The sequence below is a fragment of the Molossus molossus genome, unplaced genomic scaffold (genome assembly GCF_014108415.1).
Source record: "Molossus molossus isolate mMolMol1 unplaced genomic scaffold, mMolMol1.p scaffold_m16_p_13, whole genome shotgun sequence".
Taxonomy (NCBI): domain Eukaryota; kingdom Metazoa; phylum Chordata; class Mammalia; order Chiroptera; family Molossidae; genus Molossus; species Molossus molossus.
The window spans coordinates 84,967,505-84,982,052 of NW_023425348.1; the positions used below are offsets into that span (position 1 = coordinate 84,967,505).

General features: G+C 39.7%; 1 protein-coding gene across 1 annotated transcript in view; it reads left to right on the top strand.

Moving 5' to 3' along the window:
* The window catches only part of LOC118628770 (fatty acid desaturase 2-like protein FADS2B), a 32,337-nt gene extending 19,233 nt beyond the window's left edge, over positions 1 to 13,104 (top strand). The window contains exons 5-12 of the mRNA XM_036259719.1: positions 343 to 468; positions 3,316 to 3,376; positions 5,979 to 6,055; positions 6,238 to 6,335; positions 8,290 to 8,386; positions 10,191 to 10,270; positions 11,479 to 11,604; positions 13,053 to 13,104. Coding sequence (XP_036115612.1) covers positions 343 to 468; positions 3,316 to 3,376; positions 5,979 to 6,055; positions 6,238 to 6,335; positions 8,290 to 8,386; positions 10,191 to 10,270; positions 11,479 to 11,604; positions 13,053 to 13,104 — 717 coding nt within the window. The remainder of the gene's footprint in view (positions 1 to 342; positions 469 to 3,315; positions 3,377 to 5,978; positions 6,056 to 6,237; positions 6,336 to 8,289; positions 8,387 to 10,190; positions 10,271 to 11,478; positions 11,605 to 13,052) is intronic.
* Positions 13,105 to 14,548: the final 1,444 nt, after the last annotated feature.

The following is a 14,548-nucleotide window of genomic DNA, read 5'->3' on the forward strand; positions in this document are numbered from 1 at the left end:
ACCTACCTCCACAATTTTTTTACATGAGAATCAAGAAAGAAAAATGGAAAGATATTTCATTTCACCAGGTTTTTATGACTTTTTATTATCAGGAGTTGTTGGAGCCTGAATTTATGTTCCTGAATTATAGCATCATTTGTTCATAGGCTTTGAGAGCGCCCTGTCCAATGATTCATTCTGTGACCCAGCAGAGAGGGCAAGTTTGAGAAGCTCCAATGTGCACGTTTGAGAAGCTCCGATGCCTTGTTTTGACTTTGGAGATGCATGCAGAAAACTGTAATCCTGCAGTAAATTTCAAAAGAGAAATCTAGCAGCCACTGATGAACCCTCTCTTCTCCTCAGGGCCTGTCGGTAAACTGGTGGAATCACCGACACTTCCAACATCACACGAAACCGAACATTTACCCCAAAGACCCAGATATTGACGTGGGCCCACTTTTCCTGATCGGAGATTTGCAGCCTATCAAGGTACGTTTCGAAATCCCGACCACCAGAGGTTCCTACAAGTGATTTCTAGAAGTTCTTAGAAGAGGGTCGTAGAACGGCCCGTTGCCTTGCCGTGGAGCGTCACACACGTCCTGAGAACGTCCGGGACACAGATTCGAAATGACTGAATCTGGGTTGTAAGATGAGAAGGAGCTGTGGAGTGCATGACTCTACGTCCTCGTGTAGAAACAGCACCCATATCACTCTGCTTGAGCAATCCTGCGATGAGCAGACCCGTGCCCAGCCCCTGCCACTAGCTCTGAAGCAGCACATGCTAATGTTAGTAAACGAGGTGACCTAAGGTGGGCAACGACTCTCCAAGGATGTGGAGCCCTTCACTCAGGGAAAACAGGTCATTCAGTAAGTGCTAAAGCACAAAGATCTAAATCTCTAGTGATTTCAACTAATTCTAGCTCAGTGAGAAGAGACGCTGTTATTTTTAGTTCATGTTCATTGTGGTTCATTAATGCATGAACAAAAGCCAAATGCTTCTTACTACACTCAGAGATCCTGCCTCTAATGTGTACTTCTTAAAAGATAGTAAAAGGAAGGGAAAGTCAGCTCCAGAATTTCGCAATTGTTAATTTTTTAAAAAACCTCAACTTAATGTCATCAGGTAAAGGACGATCACCAAGTTTCTTAGGACAGAGGAGGTCTGAGGACATGGATTCTGTGAATCGGGTAATTAGTAAGAAGCTGCTATCTTAGAAGTATTTAGGAGTTTTATAAAAGTAGGAATTTCGTTCAGTAGGAATTTCGTTCTGTCGGTTGTTGCCTGGGCCTTGCGGTACGTAAACCAAAAATTGTACAACTTTTCGAAACTAGGTTTTCACAGCTTTGGGAAACTCACCCTCTTCCCCAGCTAAATTAGGAAACAGATTCTCTTGCCTAGATTTCGAAAAACAGAATCCACGGCTGTGCTCGTGAATCAGTTGGTTTTGAGCATGACTCCCCAAACAAACGAGACCTCTCTGATGTTAGTGAACTCCATGTTCATCACTACATTTGATTTCTCTAATTATCCCCTCTGACAAATTGAGACTGGTCCCACTGAAGTTCATTAATCAGCGTGACCTTTGCCAGCAGGGCCCTCTTTAGAGCTTCACAAATGATGGAGACCACGCTCCAAGCTTCACAGCTGTTGTCGGGACAAATCCCTGGCACCTTAGGGATCTATATAATATAGTTTCACGGCTACTGAACAAAACATTATTTAAAATTATTTAAACTCTAAAATTAAGTTGTTTTACATCAAAAACAGTTCTGATGAGTCCTGAATATTTACTTTCTCACATTTTATTGCCAATATTTCTATCACTTTCCTCAAACAGTCATTCTTTCAACAAGCATTAATTAAATCTTCTATGTGCTGGGTCCTACACGCCTGGAACACTTAGAGTCAGTCCTCCTTCGGAGAGATATTCAAAACCAGCCTTTCTCCTAGGTTTGCCAACTCCCAAGCATTTTCCGCTTGCCCCTTTTTTCTATTTTCCCACCACTTAAGTATTTGGAAGTTTGAGAATAACTGCAAATAGCTATTATTACATCATCGTCATAATATTTCTTTTCATTTATGACAATACAGGAAGAAAGAATCAAACTTTCTCTCCAAGTAAGAGAAGAAATTTATGTGTAGGTGGGAAAGTATTAAAAGAACGGGGAAAGCAAGAGTCAAACAGTGCCCATACTGTAACTAAGTGAATACACAGCTAAAATAGAGGGCGGGGTGTGAATTACCATTCATTCATTCATTCCTTCAATTAAACATTTATTGAGTGTCTGCTAGTTGCTGGAAATACAACCATTACTTCTATACCTCCTCTCAAAGTATTTTCTGTCTTCTTGCACTAAGAACAGATTGAATTAATGAAGGAGACCCCTAGAAAATAAATCAAATTCCCAGTACTGAGATTACATATAATATTGCTGTATTTTACAAAGAGTAAATCACAGCATGAGACCCATGATCAGAACACAAATGAGGAAATAAGACAGATAGGAGGGGCCATGCCTGTATCTGTTATCACATGACCATTCAATAAATATCTGTTGAATGAATGTAGATAAAGACTGAGCTCGAAGCCGAATTGTAAACACCATAGTTAAAGAAGAGCTAGGAAAAAAACATCAGAAATGTGCCTTTTCAATCACCACTCCACTCTACTCCACATTAGGATAAAAAGTCTCAAATGACTTCTATGATCATTAAAAAAAAAAAAAAATTATCACAATCCCCATGGTCAAATGGAATAAACCATCCATGCAAGAATTGCCCACATTTGCCCTGGCCGGTTTGGCTCAGCGGTTAGAGCATCGGCCTGCCATCCAGAGAGACCCGGGTTCAGTTCCTGCTAAGGGCATGCCCCTCGTTTGCAGTCTGTCCCCAGCCCTGGTTGGGTCGTGCACGTGGCAACCACTCGATGTGTCCCTTTCATTTCAATGTCTCTCTCTCTCTCTCTCTCTCTCTCTCTCTCTCTCTATATATATATATATATATATATATATATATATCCCTCTCTGTCTCTCTCTCTCTCCCCCTCCCACTCTAGCTGAACAAAAAAATGGAAAAATGTCCTCGGGTGAGGATTAAGTAAATAAATAAATAAAATAAAAAGACTTGTCCATATTTAATTAAAGCAAAAAGATGCCACAATATTTCCACCCATTCCAGTTCTGCTTCTTCTAGTGCCTCAAGTTCAACAGCCAATGAACTCTGATCAGATGGCTCTTTCTGTGGAGATTTTAGACACACACAAACACACAGATGCCCTCGAGTGTAATGGCCACAAACATTGTCTCTTATTTAAGTTTTATTCTCTCTCCATGCAGTATGGCAAGAAGAAAATCAAATATATTGACTATGAAAAGCAGCATTTGTACTTCTACATGGGTAAGTCTCCTTGGGTCCACATGCCTTATCATCCCATTTCCTTGAAGCAAGCAGTAGTCAGACCAGAAGACATGACGAATCCTCTCCCAGAGACCAGCCTATGTTGTCTTATAACTAAGAAAAGAAACACGTCTTCTTTCAGACTGGCGTGGAAAACTGAAGAGGAAAATGGAGAAGCAAATAGAATTTTTAATAGGCATCTCATCACTCTGGGTATTAGGCAAGGGAAAAAAAAAAACTCCAAGAAGGATGGAAGACAGGATGTCAATCAAGGGGTCTTGCTCTGGGACTCTAATTGTGGAAAGACTAAACACCTACAAGAAGAAAAGAATAGTGGCATTTGGGTAGGGAGGAGAGACAAGGAAATAATGCCAAAGTATTGACAGTATAATCCCAGAAAAAGTAGAGGCCCAGGAATAAAAGGAACTTATAGAGCTTCTGTGTAGAAGAAAACTAGCTGGCTTACATACAGTTGTAGAAGATACTTTAGTAAATAAAGATAGATAGATAGATAGATAGATAGATAGATAGATAGATAGATGATAGATGATAGATAGATAGATAAACAGATATGAGAGAGAGAGAGAGAAATAGATAGATAGAAGGTGTAAATGTAAGATGTGGATCTAAGCTCAAAAGAAAATAGAGTAGCTAAATAATGCTGATACTAACAAAAAAAAAAATCAGAAGCAAAACGCTTTGCTTTTATCCAAAATCCAACTCATGACAGCTCACAAAAGAAGGTTTCATGAGACCCCAAAATATGTTCATCAAAAACATTTGGAAAATAAACCAAAATCAGTGAAAGTTCCAAACATTTCCTGTAGATCAGGGGTTCTCAACCAGGAGCAATATTGCTCTCTATGGGACATTTGACAACATATAGAAACATATTTGGTTATCACCACAGAGGAAGAGGGATGGTACTGGATCCAGGAAGTATAAACCAGGGATGCTGTTAAATATCCTACAATAAGCAGGACAGCCCCTAACGACAAAGACCTGACCCAAAATTCCAACAGAACCAAGGTTGCGAAACTCTGTTGTAGTCTAATTTACTCAAATGTTGACTGCCAGTGGTCATCTGTAACATGCCTGACCAGATGGTCTATGGGTCAATTTTTTGAAACATGGGGATTTAATTCCACTGCTATAAATCTTAGCTCATCCTATGGTAATCACCTGCTTGTTCTCTTGTACAACCAAAAAGAGAAATGAGGACATTAGTGCCCCATTTTTAAAGGTAACTGATCCCCAACTTAGCTAGGTATGTGTTCATATAAGAGTTTCTTTTCTGAACTCTCTTCCAATCTTCCATGTGGCAATATGCCCTCAGCTGATGAAGAATGAGTGAATGGTGTAGACTCACTGCAGAATCCCACCCCCCAATGAACCACGCTGCCCTCCGGGGCTGTTTCATTGTGTCCTTTCCCTTCAGATGCCAACTTAGCATCTCGGGTACAAATGTCGTACTCAAACTGTCAAAGAGAAACAGAGCTGGACATTTGTTAAAGATGACTGAAAAGATTTTCCTCAAGCTATTGCAGTGAGAGAGAGGGACTTCAATATAAGCTGAGCTCAACTCTGCTAGAACAAAGAGTGGGGGACATTTTAAACATGAGAGCATGCGAAAGGAAATTACTGAAAGATATTGAGGAGAAGAGGGGAGTCGGTCAATGTGACTAGGCCCTCTGTGTCTGCTAACTGGTGCATGTGGAAGTTAAGCTCCTACCCCACCCCACCCCCCCCACACACACACACACACTCACACACACAAAGATGGGGAGACAGGGTCTTAACCGTCATGATCATATTTCAAAGGAATGATTTTCAGGTCCTAAAGGAATGATTTTCAGATCCTAATAATATAACCCTATGATTTTCTGGGTCATAGAAGATACATCTCAAAGGGACAGAGAATGCTCTAAGAAAAGAAAGACCATCCCAGGGATGTGGCCCTGGGCTGTTAGAAACTATGCCAGTGCTTGTTCAAGGTTCTTAGTATGTGGGATGGATGGAATCATTTGTGCTGAGACTTTGAAGAGTTTGAGAGTTTGCAGGTTAGTCTAGAAGAAGACTCAGAGGACCTGACTAAAGTGTGGTGAAGGAGAGAGTCTGTGAAAACCCAGAGGAACTCCACAAGACCCATTGGTACTCTAGCTTCACTGATCCTAGGGGAGAAGCAGGTAAATAGTCTCTGGCCAGGAAAGGTATATACCTTTTCAATTTCTGCCACATTGACATATTGTAACAGGGCCCAGTCCTAAAGATTGTGAAAGATAGAAGGTTTCCATAGACCTTGAGATAACTTGAAAGCTCACAGCAGAAGCTCTTTGTAGGATGCCTCCATCAGCGATGACTCAGATTTTGAAAGCTTCCCTAGTCTCCTTGGGGAAGCTTGAGCCAAATTCCTGGGTCAACCTCAGAGACTCAAAAATCCCAGATTTGAATCTCAGGTTTGCTGCCCTTCTCAGAGGCAACATTGCAGGACAGCATGTTACAGAGATAGACACCTGCTGACTTGCACTGAGGTCACATTCTACTCATTTCTTCACCATCTTTTTTTTTTATCATTTTTGTTTGTTTGTTTTTGTTTTTTCAGTTGGGCTTCCCCTCCTCATGCCTGTATATTTCAACCTACAATCTATGCAAGTGATGTACCTTGGAAGGTTTTGGGGGGTGAGTAACTTGACTCATTATCTGAAGCTAAAGAAAGTAGAAAATGAAAATACTCGGTCCCTTCCAGATGGAGCTCCTTTGAATAATGGGACATAAGATGTATCCAGTCCATAAAGGGACCCAATGAAGGGGAAATGAAATTTTGTTCAGAGCATCTAACTTTCAAGTACTTCTTGCTGCAGGAAATTGCCTGGGTCAGCAGTTTTTACATCCGCTATTTCATCACATTTGGCCCCTTCTATGGAATCTTCAGAACCATGTTGCTCATCTATTTGGTCAAGTAAGAAAGCAAGAATATCTTCTTATTCCCATAACCTACATGATCCTCTTACCTTCCTTACCTAATCAATTGTGATTAGCATTAAGATTATGACTCTGTACCCCATTCTCTATAACTGGAACATTTCTAAGAAAATGTAAAAAAATAAAAAGTTTAAATAGTTGAGTAGAAAAAAAAATTGCCCGATCTTCTCTTTTTTTCTCCCACTTGCTTAATTTCTAATTGCAGTATTTCACCTGATCCCCACATCTTTTAAAACTGTAATCCAATTTGATATCATAACTCTTGCCAAAGATAATGGAAGGGAAGAAATTTTTTTTAAGTTTTTTATTTAGTGTTTTTGTTACAGATGTTTCTCATTTTTCCCCATTGACAACCTCTGCCCCTACCCCCCACCTATCCCCAGCTTTGTTGTCTATGTTCATTGGTCATGCATACATGCATGTAAGTTCTTTGATTTATCTCTTCCCCCACAAACCCCCCTTCCTCTGAGGCTTGTCAGCCTATACCCCACCTCTATCTCTCTGGGTTAATTTTGTTCCGCAATTTGTTTAGTTCATTATATTCTACAAATAAGTGAGATCATGTGATATTCATCTTTCTCTACTTGGCTTGTTTTGCTTAGCATAATACTCTTCAGGTCCTTCCATGCCATCTCAAAGGATAAGAGATCTTTCTTTCTTACAGCTGCATAGTATTCTATTGTGCACATGTACCACAGCTTTTTAATCCACTCATCTACTGATGGACACTTGGGTTTTTTAGCTATTGTAAATAGTGCTGCTATGAACACGGGGGTACATATATTCTTTCTGATTGGTATTTCAGGCTTCTTAGGATATATTTCTAGAAGTGGGGTCATTGGGTCAAATGGCAATTCAATTTTTAACTTTTTGAGGTAACACCATAGTGTTTTCCATAGTGGCTGCACCAGTCTGCATTCCCACCAGCAGTGTACTAGAGTCCCCTTTTCTCCACACCCTCACCAACACTGGTTGTTTGATGATTTATTGATGGCGGCCATTCTGACAGGTGTGAGGTGATACCTCATTGTTGTTTTAATTTGCATCTCTCTGATGATTAGTGATGTTGAGCATTTCTTCATATGTCTCTTGGCCATTAGTATGTCCTTTTTGGAGAGGTGTCTATTTAGGTCCTCTGCCCATTTTTTAATTGGTTTCTTTGTCTTCCTTTTCTTGAGTTGTATGAGAATTCTATATATTTTGGAAATTAACCCCTTATCTGATGCATCATTGGCGATTATGGGAAGGAATTTTTTAAAGTTATTTTATGACTAGAGATTTTCCCAAAACCAAATGATTTTATACTGAAAAAACCCTCTTCAACTTCCCAATTTGCCCTCACACCCTTTTATTTTATTATTCTAAATTCTACATAATAATAAAGATAATGATAGCTAGTATGCATTAGGTACTTTGCTAAAGGCTTAAGATATAATCTTATTGATGTAATCCTTGCACAATCCTGTAATGTAGATAGTATCATCTTAATTTTCTGCTAAAGAAATTGAAGCTCAGAGGATTAAGTCACTTGCCCAAGGCTATAGAACTAGTAAGGTCCAGTGTCAGTGCCAAACCAGAACTTGAACCCAGCTCTATCTGATGACAAATCCCAGGCTGTCAATCATTTTGCATATGCCCTTAAATTATCTGGGTATCTTTGGATCCTTGCACCAATGCTACAGCAAACTTTGAGGCACTGCTTCTGCATATTAGGCAGCAAGGTAGATCATATGACCAAATGCCTAGTGTCTCATTTCTAAATATAAAGGGCCTCCAAAGGAGAAAATAAATAACCACTATTTTACTGGAACCTTGGAGTCTCTTACATTTCCTTCAATACTCAGTCAATTTTGTCAGCAATTATGTAAGCCCAATGATTGGAACTGTAACACCTCAAGGAGTCATCAATGCCTCCTTTTATTATCCTAAAGGTTTCTTGAAAGTCCCTGGATTACCTATGTGACGCAGATGAGCCATATACCAATGAAAATGAGCAGAGAAGAGAACAGAGACTGGCTCAGTACTCAGGTAATAATGAAGTCCCTGGAAGAGGATCCTTCAAAGCATACTGATTTAGAGTCTGGTTACCTCCAATAATAATAATTCATTCTTATCTAAGGCTTGCCAGGAACCAGGCACTGTCATCTGCTTTACATGTAACTGCATGATATAGGTGCTATGATTATTACCATTTTACAAATGATAAAATTGAGGCATGTCGAAGTTGAGTAACTTGCATAAGATCACACAGATAATAAGTGGTATACGCAGGTTTTAAACACAGGCAGTTTGATTTTACACCTTTGCTCTAAACCAAGGGGCAGTAAACTACAGTTCAAGGGCCAAATCCAACCCACTGCTTATTTCTGTAAATAAAGTATTCTTGGAACACAACCATGTTCATACATTTTTATGTTATCTATGAATGCTTCCATGCTTAAACAGAAGAATTAAATAACTGTGACAGATAATTAAAATATTTGCTCTTTGGCACCTTATAGAAAATGTTTGCTGACCCATATGACACAGATTGTTAATTACAGAATGAGTATGACACCCAAAAGGACCCTGTAATGTACCTTATTTATTTATATAGGTAGCAAGGGTCAGAGAGGAGACATGACAGGATCTCCAAGCATCTGTGAATGATTCAGAATTTTGACCAGGGAAGAACAGCCCTACTACCCCCTCAGCCTTCTACCAGCTGTGCCATCATTGACTGGAGAATGCAGCCATAATTCTACTTCCTTCTCCAAGCTCATTTCCAAGTTCTGTGGACTTTCCATAGGGCATAAAGTAGTGGTTCTCATATTTTTTGGTCACAGAACCACTTTACACTCCTAAAGGTTACTAAGAACCTGAAAGAGCTTGTGTTTATATAGGTTATTTATGTTTGTGGATATTTACTATAGTTGAAATTAAAACAGACACCTTAAAATATTTATGAATTAATTATTAATTTATTATTCATTAATATAAGAATCAAACCAACACCTGTTAGCATCAGAGTGAGGGTGCCATCACATGTAAATAGCCTCTGGGGAAAATCCACTGAACAAGCATGAGAGAATGAGAATGAAAAGGCAAAAAAAATGTCTTAGACATGTTACAGAAATAGTTTTGACTTTGCAGGTTCCTTGAAAAAAGTCCTAGGTAATCCCAAGGTTTTCTGAAAAACACCTTGAAAAACACTGACATAGAACAACCACAAAAATAACATTCAAAATTGCAACAACCCCAACTAGAAATAAATTTCAGAAAGGCATTGAATAAAATAACATTCGTAAGGGACCTTAATCTTCACAGTCAGGAGAAGCCCACAAATTCCTTAGGGTAATACTTTTTAATGCCTAGAATAAAATATATTAGATAAAAAGGAAAGTACTTACATTGAAAGCACGTCTATGCACAGAACCCTTGGTTAAAACCCTTTAATGCCTTATTCCCCATTGAGAAGCTCTTCAAGTCCACTCTGTGGAAATGGTATTCTAACCCCTACAATCTGTACCAAAATCTTATACTTTCACTTCCATCTGCCAAGGTCCTCATTGGTGACATCGTAGTCTTCTGTATCCATGGGCTGATGATGACTTAGCCCCTTCAAATTCTATATACTTTTTCATACCTATTGCCTTATATATACTTCTTAGCAAACTGTCTTATTGCTATTTACCTGGGATCATCTATCTTTTTTATTCCTCATAGTTTCTTATACAAAAGAGGTACTCAATGAGCATGTGTTGAATGATTGACTAGGAAAAACAGTAAAATAAAACTTTTTCTCTGTTTGACATGAGCTTATTTGCATCTAATGTAAAATTTTCTTTTGCAGGTCTTGGCCACCTGTAATGTTGAACAGTCCTTTTTCAACGACTGGTTCACTGGGCACCTGAACTTCCAAATCGAGCACCAGTGAGTGATAGAAACAGCCCATGATCGGGGCATGGGCTCCGACTTATAATAGCCTCCCATACAATCCAGAGCAGAGCCTTAGGTTTGGGATCTCAGAGGGAAAAATGAACCAGAATTCTCTAAATTTTCTATCTTTCCACTAACATCAATGATAAGGGAGGAAAGAAAGAAAAGAAAGAGGTATAATAATTGAGTAAATAGAGTGAAATCTTGAAAAAATATCAGTGATTTTGTTTCCAGATTTCCACGAATTTAGACATTGTTAATTGTTTTATTTACATTTGGTTTGTTAACAAAACCCAACTGGGTAACCAAGTTGTGTTGAAACTTAATTATAATTTAATTTAAATGTTTATCTGTATCTATATCTTTAGAGCTGAGGCTGCAAAATAATCAACAATGAAATCCAGTCTCTGCTACAATTTCCAAAGAGTATCTAGAAATACTTTACCAAAGGGTCTGTTAGGCCAAGCATGCCCTAAAAAAAGAGTAAATAATAATCCTTTGAGAGTTAGTCTCTCCACAATATTCAGGGGAGAGACTTTTCACATCCTCTTTGTCTAGGGCCATTTCTGTGATAAAGAAGGAATCCCATTCATAGGATTTTTTTATCCTTTCTTTCATGTTAGTTCTTTAAAAGCCCAGCAAAATAAGATGCAATTATTTTTTTATGTTTAATCAAAGAAGAGGTAAAAACCCAAGAAGTTCACCTGGCTGATTAGTTAAAGCATTGGCTAAAAACCCATCTTTTTTCATGTCTCATTCCTGTCCTAGGACTTTCCCCACGTGTCACAACTAGAACTTACTGAAACTCATCCATTTATGATGCAGGAGTTAGATGGACAGAGAGACAGACAGACTGACAGAGATGGAGAGTGGTTGCCTCCATCTCTCCAGATAATTCAGAATGGTAGAAAACTCCATACTTTCATGTGGGCTGGCTCAATATAAACATTTTTGATGGATGGAGCTAATATTTATTTTCTTAGCTCTTCCCAAACATTGCCACCCACAGGGCTCACAGAAGGTTGAGAGATAAGATAAGAATGTTTGGCAAGGGCGTTTTAACTTCCTGGCGCACAAGTATTGTGTCGAGTCAAGGTTAGGTATGCAATGCTGACACAGTCTTCTTTAGAAATGGGGGAAGAAAACTGTTTCAGGTTGCTCTGTAGCTCTAAGTTCTCTATCTCCCTTTTCTGTTTCCCTAGTCTGTTCCCCACTATGCCACGCCATAATTATCACAAGGTGGCACCTCTGGTGAGGTCCCTGTGTGCCAAGCACGGACTGCAGTATGTGAATAAGCCCATGCTGAAGGCGTTTGGAGATATTGTCAGGTAATAACAGAGTCTCCTAAACTCATAGTTCTCATTTTTCTTCATTGCCCATCCCCAATTCACTGGGTTGTGACTCATTCACCCAAGAACCATTTATTAAGGGCTCCTATATGCCCAGCATGGCCATGAATAGCATCAACAACAGCAATGATAATAATATCATTTGCCATTTACCTTCTGCCTTCTAGGCACCTTTTAGTAAAAATGCCTTGCTGCTCTACTAAATTTCAAGCTTCTTAAAACAGGGCTGTGTATTATTAGTCTTTGTGTCCCCTACAGAGCCTTTACATGCTTAACAACTCAAGAGGGACTCTTGAATCAATGGTCCAGGGTTGCAAACTAAGATGCTTGCAGGGTCCATCAGGACATAAACGTATGCATCAGGCAGGGGTGACTGATCCCCTACAGACTGATCTCAGAGGTAACTGACCAGAAATGGCAAGGTCGGAGGAAACTGAAAATTCATACCCCTTCTGAAGTACTTGCAATTCCCTAAAGAGTGCTGGTCAGACTGACAGCCGGCAATCTGTGTTTAAGAACTTTCTTTTCCTATTAGGACTGGGGAAAAACAAAGGAAAACAGGACAGTACCTTGAATGAAGCCAACAAGGCCAGTCCCGGTCTGATCTGATCCCTGACTAGCGCTCCAGTTTCAGACTCTACCACTCTCCTCCTCCTCTGCCCTCCAGATATCTGCCTCCCTTCATGTGTTACAGAAACCCCTGCCCCTTGCCATTCCATTTCCTTATCACCTTTTCTTCTGCCTAGAATGTTCTTCCAACCCGCCACCTGTCCTTAGCACCTTATCGATTTTCATTCACTCTTCAATGCTCATCTGAAATGCCTGTTCCTCCTCAGTCTTCCCTGACCCTCATGACTCAGTCACATGCTCTCGCAGCACCTGGTTCTCTCCATTCATGACCTTTGTTGCCGTTATGACTAAATAACATGTTAAGTAGTAAATCCTTTAATACGTGTCTCCCACTAGACTAGGAACTCGGCGTGGATAGGACTCACCTCTTTTCTATTCATTGCTTAATCCCCAGAACCTAGAAAAGTATCTTTCATGTTATAAAATAGGATGGATAGGTGGATATTGGGTGGATTGGTATATGGTTGCATGCTTTATCTTGTAGAATCTCAAAGGAGCTTATAAAAAAACTACAGAAAAGGGTAGACAATAGTTTCAGGTACAGAGGAGAATAAATGAAAAAAAAAAAAAAAAAACCTCAATTTCCTCCATAAAGGAAAGATGACCTCATCTGCTTAAAAAATAACACAATTCAGTGTATTTGACTCCCTCCACTGGGCAACAGAGAAAGACATTTTCACATATAGCTGAAAATGCCAACATGGCCCTGAAGCAAGTAAAAGAGCAAATGTTCCATGGAGTAGCCACCCTTCCCTTACAGGCTCACCTTCTGATGATCTTATTCACTCTTCTCACAGGTCCTTGAAGAAATCTGCAGCCCTCTGGGTGGACGTGTACTACGAAACATGATGCAGAACACCTGCCTGGATGTGCATGTAAGTGCATCCCTCAAGGGGGCTGGTGAATGTGCAAGAACGTCCAGCTTACCTGCCAGTGCCATTGGCATTGGCACACCTGACTGTTCCAGGAGTGTGAATTCCAAAGATGCAGGATAACCACTTCCCTGAAGCTTTCCTCTGCAAATAAGAAGCAGAGGGAACCCAGGATGGCTTTGGCCAGGGTGACCAGTGGGAAATGGAGCCCAATGTCATTTTTCCAAACGGATCTTGACCATAGTCCTACCAACAGACCTTAGTCGAATCATCTCAGTCACTGGGCATAAGTACAGGAACAATGTAAAAGTCCCAATGATGATGAGGACATAGGAAGAAGTGACCCAAGAAAATACCCTGGATGAGGGCCATGGTTTGAAAAACAGGGTAATTGCTCTTAGAAGAGAATCATGTTTTTAAGACGTTTCTGTCATAACTTCTTTTTCTTTAAACACTGAAGATAATTAACATTAAAATTTCTTTAAATGTTTCAGTATTCATTTCAGGTTTCCATTATTATACTGCACATGTATAATTGGTGTGTGTGTGTATATATATTTGTTTCCAAGTTATAAAATTTCTTAAAGGCGCTTCCTACATGCAGTTCTAATAACAACTGATCAAACAAGCTAAAGTTCTATGTTTAAAGATGTCTTGTGCTCTGCCCGAGAATAGACTGTTCCTGAGTATAAGATTAATTTGCCTAATTCCTACCCACCAAAACAGAACTGCCAAACAGCATTATTTGGTAACCATACTGCAAGAAAGAGATGTGTTTTCTCTAACGTAGACCATGGGCTATGTCAAAGCATTTTTCAAGCTTGGCACTGAATAAGCATGTCTTAGGACAAGAGAGTTTCAATGTTAGAAGGATGAGTTGACACTCTCAGTAGCGAGCACACTGATGTTTAGTGTGTCTGTGCTTTCGCTCATCCATTCATGGGGGCAGCTTTCAGATGACCTTGGCTTCAGGGAGAGAAAGTAGACAGCACAACCTCCATCCCCAGTTCCAAGCAAGTCAGCATTAAGGGTTTATCTGTTGTCTGAAATTCCACCAGCAGGCATTTCATTCTCTTTGTCCAAACACTGCAAAATGGTTGTTTGTTTTTGTTGTTGTTTCTTAATGAAATCTCTGCGCTCTGGAGCAAAGACCCTATGGCAGAAAGAAAGTGTGGTGACTTGAAAGAAGCCACTGGGGCTGAAGCAGCGAGAGCAGGGGCCACAGTGGTACACAGTGGGGCAATGAAGGAAAATGCAATAAATGATTCACACATCCGAGGAGTAAGCCATTAATGCCAAAGCTAAGAAAACAAAAACAGGTTGTCTGGGAAGATTGGGCATTGAAATACTAATACTATTCAACTGGGAAGTTGGGTAAGAAATGAAAAGGAAGAAAAGCTTTGCTGACTTAATAATTCTTC